Source organism: Pygoscelis adeliae, unplaced genomic scaffold, assembly GCF_000699105.1.
Source record: "Pygoscelis adeliae isolate BGI_AS28 unplaced genomic scaffold, ASM69910v1 Scaffold174, whole genome shotgun sequence".
Taxonomy (NCBI): domain Eukaryota; kingdom Metazoa; phylum Chordata; class Aves; order Sphenisciformes; family Spheniscidae; genus Pygoscelis; species Pygoscelis adeliae.
Genome location: NW_008824676.1, coordinates 2,710,790 through 2,718,289, shown reverse-complemented (window position 1 = coordinate 2,718,289; position 7,500 = coordinate 2,710,790). Strand labels below are relative to the sequence as shown.

Genomic DNA, 7,500 nt, shown 5'->3' with positions numbered 1-7,500 from the left:
AATTCCTTCCAAGGCTTAAACCGGGCTGGTGGACCTGGCCACCGGCTTTTGGGAAGACGTCAAGACCAAGCCCGGCTTGTGTTCGCTGGCGTAACTCTTCATTATAAGGCATCTGCTATATGGGCTTGGCAATGTGATACCCATCGGCCCGGGTTACCCAGGGACCGCGTCAGCCTCCGGCAAGCGGGAATGGATTTATTCCCCGTCGTCACTGTGGGAAGAAAGGTCACCTGTGCCCCTCACATAATTCATTGACATTTTTCTGCCTCTCTGACCCGTAATATATAACTTGTAATATATCGTTCCGCCATGCTTCCTGCCCGCAGTCAGTGACCTTATGAAGCGACTTAATTAGTCCAAGCAATGAAATAACCTCGTGCGAGACAATCGGATATTGGTTAATGTTTAAGCACTGAGGCAATAGGTATGGCCCGCCCTTTCTGGTGAGTGATTTTTGCCCCTGAAGAAACTGTCCCATTCACACAATTACATCTTTAATGGGGAAATTTCTGAAGGTACAATGCAAAAGTTGTAACTGAAAAGAAAGGCATATTCCTACTTGTATTTTCTGAACTCTAAGGGACTCTTCCATGCACCAAGAATCAACTGAATAAGCGACATCTTTAATGACAGGTTTTGATCTTTTCACGTAATCTCAGTAAAAGGAATCATCAAAGAAATCACAACAAGCCCTCTACATTTAGGTTTAATTCTAGTCACTTTAATTGCGCTTAATTTCTTCCTTCATCATCATAGAAAGAGTTCATGCTCCACAATCTTTCTAAAATAATTTTAGGCACTCAGGATTCTATAAATATTAATGGGCAAAATCATTTCATAGTGTTGGTCACGCCGAAGACTTTTAAAAATTGCACTTTAAATCTCATCCCGCTTCAGCTGCACATAAAGTTGTGAAATCAGTTGTCTGAAACGCAGCGCGCTTGTCGAATGGATCCGAGAGCGTGGAATCAAATGCCGACACCGTCCAAAGGTCTTTCTGGGGTACGAGTTTAGCGTTCTGGCCCAGGATCGCAGCACCAGGTATAACGCGTATGTGCTGTCCTGTGGAGGTGTGATGCTCTCTCAGTCATTTCTCCTGCCTTGCTCGATGACCTGACACCTGCGGGCTGCAGGATCGCTCCACTGCAAGCGCACCGCTCCCCTGGGGGGTAAGATGGATGCAGCAAGGACAGAAGTGCCCGTTTTAGACGCACACGGGATGTGACCTTTGATTCCTTCCTTACTTCGAGGGGATTTGTTATGGGGGATTCACGAGGCTCATCCTGGAAAGGAAGCTGGTATTGCTTTTGAGGAATTAGTGAGCTTGTTTCTCTCTGCTTCACAGCTATTGATTTTCTGGAGAAAATACTGACGTTTAACCCTATGGATCGATTAACGGCTGAGATGGGTCTGCAGCATCCTTACATGAGTCCGTATTCCTGCCCCGAGGATGAACCAGTGTCTCAGCATCCGTTCCGGATTGAGGATGAGATTGATGATATTTTACTGATGGAAGCCAACCAGAGCCAGATGTCTAACTGGGACAGGTATGGTACCCAAGGCTGGGCCAGAGACCAGATACTGGCTTAAATTCTTTAGGCAGAACTTGGCTGGTGAGTCTCTGACCTGCTCTTGACTGGGTTCAGTCACACGTGTTCCAGACCCACGAAAGACACCTGCTTTCCCTTCTTTATGCCATATTGTAATTCTAGCCCAAGCTGACCTTGCTGAAGCCAACGAGAGGTTCGTCATTGATTTCCACAGGGAGCAGATGTTGAGTCTGCACGTTCCAGTTACTGAGTATCTTTCTGCTCTTGGTTTTATTCACAGCCTATATTGTCTTCATTTGAGTTACATCTGTTTAAGTGACGCTACGGTTCTTCCCTCTGTCCTTGTAATACAAGTTATAAAACAATGCAATTCTTGTACCTTTTGGGGACCGGGCCTGATTTGGAGCTCTATATTTATCACTTTTCAAGGTGCGTAAGCCCCAGAGGCCACAGATCTGGGACCTTTTAAAAAAATCCTTAATCGTGTTGACTTTTAAATGGTTTGCTGAAAGTGGTACAGGAAGTTTAGAGCAGATCAAAGCCTTGAGCTGAGGTCTCTTGTGTCCTAGATGATTACCCCAGTTACTAGGCCAGTCCCAGTACTGCAGCAGGTAGGACAAAATAAGCAGCTAAGAATTAACTACATTCACTTTCCTATAGAGCTCCTTCCAGCTGAGTGGGGTGAGCTGGCTGAGGATGTCTGCGGCGTTGTTCCTCTCTGCATAGCAATTAAATCTCCTCGCCGCCTTAATTCACTATGTTTCACCAGCATTGAAAAAATAATCTAAAGAAATCCCTTGCCTTTGCTATTATTAATCTCTTTGCCTGGGTGAACAAGTATCAGGGTGGAGGCTGGGGGAGACAACCAGGTAAATTAGGAAAAGAGGAAAGCTGGAAGCTTTTCTCAGGATGTCTGTCTTCAGGGTATCCCCACAGCTCCGGCATCCCTGCCAGTTATAGTCCCCAAAGCAGCAAATCAGTTGCTGGAGGTCACCTTGTCACCTTTTTATCTCTTGGCTTTCTTGGTGTGACACAAGAAGCTGGGACCTAGGCTGTTGGTCCTGCCACCCAGCTGGGGACATCTGCCGTAGGGCCGTAAATTTTGCAACACAAGCCCAGTGTTTTAGAGATGGGAAGTGATTTTGCCTGTGTGTTGTGGGACACCTGAAGAGCGTTTCATTGTCGGGACATAGAGCCCCAATACCTGGGATAACACACCTTTTAAATTTTAAATACTGGCTCGGTTAGGAGCCAAGAAATTAGATGTCACTTTGAAAACCGTGTCTAAGAATGGGTGTTGTCGGGTAATTGCAATCAAGGGAGTTCGACTGGCTTGAGAAGAAATCACTTGGCAAGGAGACCCTTCAGGGATGCTCTTGGTCCACGATGTCAGAGTAAACTGGTGATGTCCAATCTCAGTGGTGATTTAAGCTCATCTTCTTTACTTCTGTGGCCACAAACAAGGAGCACGCACACTGTGAGTGCTTGTCTCTGGGCCGAGGGACAGTTTGATTGTTAATATTGTTAATCATGTTTTAATCCCAAGTGGAGAGAAGGTGATGAGAGGCTAAAGGAAGGGGCCGGTTGGTTTGGTTGTTGGGCTTCTATTCCCGCTACTGGTCCTGTCCATGCAGCTTGGGCAAGCCCAACCCATAAATTACTCAGCCCCCCTGCCTTTTTTAACACACAAGAAAAAGGTCTCTAATGTTAATAAGAACTTAAAGATCTGTAGGTAAGCAGCATATTAGTAAGAAAAAGGTAAAAATAGCAGCAGCAGCGTGCGTATCTGTTTGAGCACTGCTGTTTCTAACGAAGCCATCATCTGCCTGTCTAATAGCGGCGTGTCTTTCGCAGGTATCACGTAAGCCTCTCCTCTGATTTGGAATGGAGACACGATAAATACCATGACATGGATGAGGTTCAGCGGGACCCCCGGGCCGGGTCTGAATCCATCGCTGAAGAAGCACAAGTTGATCCGCGGAAATACTCACAAAGCAGCTCGGAGAGGTTCTTGGAGCTATCCCACTCATCCATGGACCGAGTATTTGATGCCGATTGTGGGAAATCGTGTGATTATAAAGTGGGGTCACCTTCCTACTTGGACAAATTGCTGTGGAGAGACAATAAGCCCCATCATTACTCAGAGCCCAAGCTAATTTTAGATTTATCCCACTGGAAAAGAGCAACCATAGCACCCGCAGCTGAGCTATCGCTGGAAGAAGAACCATCCAACCTCTTTCTGGAGATTGCTCAGTGGGTGAAGAGCACGCAGGTGGGTCTCGAGTGTCCCAGTCCTCTTCCGGAGATTCAGGAACGGAGCCTGCCATCTTCTCCTCACCATCTCCACAAAGAACCCACAGAGGTGAACAGTGAAACAGACCCTGAGTTTGACTTGGACGTCTTCATCTCCAGGGCGCTGAAACTTTGCACAAAACCCGAGGATCTTCCAGACAACAAGCTCAATGACATCAATGGGGCCTGCATATCTGAGCACCCCGGTGAGATTGTACAAACAGAGGTGTACCAGAAAGAGCGATGGTGAGGAACCCGCACCCAGGAAACCCCGCTGTATCTCCCTGTTCCTCTCTGATGGTGTGGCCATTGCCCGGGGCTGAGTGGCTTCCGTCTGTCACTGAGCGTCCCTTTTTTACACTGTACCGAACGCCTTTTTCTGAAAAGGCAAGCACAAACCACATGCCCCTTTTGATGCCTTAGAAATACCTTTAAGGGAATCAAGAGGTGTGAATGAAATACCGAGTTTCTTACACTGCCTTAACACTCTTGCCTTGCAATCTCTGGGACCTGTTTGAAACTTAAATGTACAAGGGAAAGATGACAGTACATGATAAGTTTACAAACAGAAGTCACATCAACTTCTTTTCCTTTCTTTTTCTATAGCATCTTACAATGACGAGAACAAAATCAGCATTTTCATTATGGTCAGATACCCTCCTGGTTTGACGGGTTCCCAAAATGCCAAACTTTGAGCTCCTCTGAGGCACCCGTGTGAGGACAGGAGGTACGGAGAGAAGCGATGCCAAGTAGTGTCCGCGGTCAGCCGTCAGTCAGCAGAGAATGGAACTAGAGGTAGAGTTTGGCCATCAGACAGAAAATAACTCTTCAAGAATGTTAATGGGGAAGGAATTTGACCTACAAAATATGGGCCACTTGGGATTTTATTTTGTTTTTTCTGATTGGAAGACAAAATTTTTGCTAAGCGCATTCTCCTCGTTTGGTTTCTCGCACATCAGTTCTCCCTTCTGTTGTACGGGGTAGGTCTGAGCTCTCCGAGTACTTAGGAGGCCCCGTATGATGCATTTCCGTGTAACAACCTGGTGCTGCGAGTCCTGTCTCAGGCAGCTGCCCAGCAGACCAGCAAATTCTGGTGGTGAGGGCTGGACAGGAGTCGAGAGCTAGAAACAGGGTGTCTCACGGTGCGGTGCTGCCTGGCACCACCAGCTACCCAGACTCAGCAAGGGCACCCACCTTTGCTAGTAAAAAAAGGAACGAACATACTACTATTTTCCCTTCTGACAAAGGTGGTGTGAAGAAAACAACAGCTCCTGTGGCATTAGATCCGTAACTGGCCACTTTGCTTCCAGCTTCTTTGGAAGATGCTGGTGTCAGCAGGCAACCGAGCGCGGTTTGTAAATAGACACAAACACAACTGATCTACTGTAACTTCTGTTTTCATCCACGCTCCTGAGCACCTTAACAATTAATCAGCTAACAAGAGTTTGTATACGGAAGAAACGTTCTATACTTCTATTTAATCAAACTCAGCAGTTTTTTTAAATGGAAAACCTGTAAATGGTGTCATAAAAGCCAATCTCCGCTTTCCTTGCCATCGTGTCACTCTCCAGCACGGCGGCACTACTTTCATTTGTAAAAGAGAAACTGCTATACTTAGTAACTCCAAGGTCCATATTTAACTATTGTTCCTATACGACTTATTTCTACCCTTTTAACAAGCAATCTACTAAATGTTCTGAGATGTGAAGAAAACTCACGTGAGACTCGGATGATAACTAACAGCAGCATTTGCTGTACTAACCCTGGTTTCTGTTCTTGGTGGATCGGGTTTAGCTGTAGGAGAGCTTGCGCAAGGCATTGACGAGCCCCAAAACTTGTTCTTATCGTGCAGGTCTCTCCTTAGGCTGATGGAAATGCCGTTACTCCAGCTGATAAGCAGCATAGGTGTGAAGGCTGCCGGCTGCATGGATGGGATGGGGTGGGAGTCCCGGGGCAGGGGTGGAGAAGGCATCTGGAAGGTAAAGCCTTTGGGCTCTGGTCTTTGCTTTCGGGCGTTTGGATGTCCCCCACGGTGGTTTAGAAAGGGGCAACAAGGGAGAAACAGAGGGTTGGTTTCCAGCGTGTTGCAGATTATCGATATACCTCAGCTAAAGCTCAGCACTTTTACTCGCGGTGGGAGAAATTCAGACGCCGAAGGAGCGGCCGCCCCTGCAGCGGAGCGGATCCGAATCTGGCCCCGGCAGCCCACGACTCACCGCCCGCCGTCCCGCTCAGCTTCGCCGTGTGCCCGGCAGCGGCCAGCAAAGGCTGGGAACGGGACTGCCGGCGCTCGAGTGAGTGCGTGCCCAGAGAGGAGGAGGAGGCGGCAGCGGCCACAGTTGTGCCCTGTCGCTCCATGGTGCCGCCCTGGGAGGAGCGGATAACGCCCAGCCTCTGATGGGAGACGCGCAAACGCTGCAGCCGGAGGCATCAGCTGAAAATTAGATGTTTGGGAGCCGATGGAGTTTAAACCTGAAGCATAAGATCAGCAACGCGAGAGCTGACTTTTAAAACTCTCTTCTGGCAGATTCAGCAACTATTTGCTACCGCTGGGTTAAACACGGAGACGCGCTGACGTGTGAAATCAGCAGCGATCAAAGCACGCCAGCATTTTCCTCGGCGGACATCAGTCGCCACGTCCTCTGAAACCAGAAGCCATTTTCCATGGGTTGTTACATTCAGCCTGAACGTCTTCACCGGAGGCGTACGGGACTATTTATTATGGCCATGAAAGTAACAGTTTTGTTTTTGAATATTATCTTCTAAGGAGGAGTGGGAGCTTGGGGGCCCACAGTTAAAGTCTAATATTAACTTCCACAAGAAGCAAACGGGGCTTATTGCTGCTGCTCCGGATTTTCCATCTCGGTTCGTGAGCTGTTATTTAACGTTGTTCCAAAAGCTCGGCGTCACGTGCTGGGAAAGGAGGGGAACGAGAGGGGTGGCTTTAATTTGTTAGCTGAGGGTCCTCAGCCGATCACAAGCCAGATTTATTTCTCATCTACAACAATAAAATTTAAGGCCTGAGCCTTCCTTGCTTGGTAGCGTGTAATTATTTTGCTTATTATGAGACTTGAAATGTTTATTCCGGTACTCGCATCTAGGTTTCTCCTGCAAATGATCACGAACACCTGAACTAGCGCATGCATCGCATGAATGTGAGGAAAAATTTCTTTACTGAAAGAGTAGTTAAACATTGGAACAGGCTGCCCAGGGAAGTGGTTGAGTCACCATCCCTGGAAGTATTTAAAAGACGGGTAGATGAGGCGCTGAGGGACATGGTTTAGTGGGCCTGGGGGTGTTGGGTCGACGGTTGGACTCGATGATCTTGGAGGTCTCTTCCAACCTTCATGATTCTATGATTCTATGATTCTATGATTCTAATATTTGCATTCTGGGGTTATTTGGTGTTGGGTGGCTTTTCGCCGAGCTTTGCTTCGGCTGGTGCAGGCCATGTGAGTGCTGAGGGTCACGGGGAGGGAATTTAGACCTCGTCACCAACACGGTGACTTCTGCAAACCGCTGCTTCTTGCGGGTGTTTGAAGAATCATTTCAGTGCGAGGTTAACCATCGGGTATTTCAATAAATTTGCAGATGTTATTTGCAAAAGAGAAAAAAGGGAGCGTTGCTATAGTTAATAATACAGACGCTGTGACAGGCC

General features: G+C 47.5%; 1 protein-coding gene across 1 annotated transcript in view; it reads left to right on the top strand.

Annotated features, from left to right (window-relative positions):
- MAPK4 (mitogen-activated protein kinase 4) overlaps positions 1-6,848 on the top strand; it is a 23,427-nt gene extending 16,579 nt beyond the window's left edge. The window contains exons 4-5 of the mRNA XM_009323068.1: positions 1,346-1,547; positions 3,405-6,848. Of these exons, the coding sequence (XP_009321343.1) occupies positions 1,346-1,547; positions 3,405-4,092 (890 nt within the window). The 3' untranslated portion in view covers positions 4,093-6,848. The remainder of the gene's footprint in view (positions 1-1,345; positions 1,548-3,404) is intronic.
- Positions 6,849-7,500: the final 652 nt, after the last annotated feature.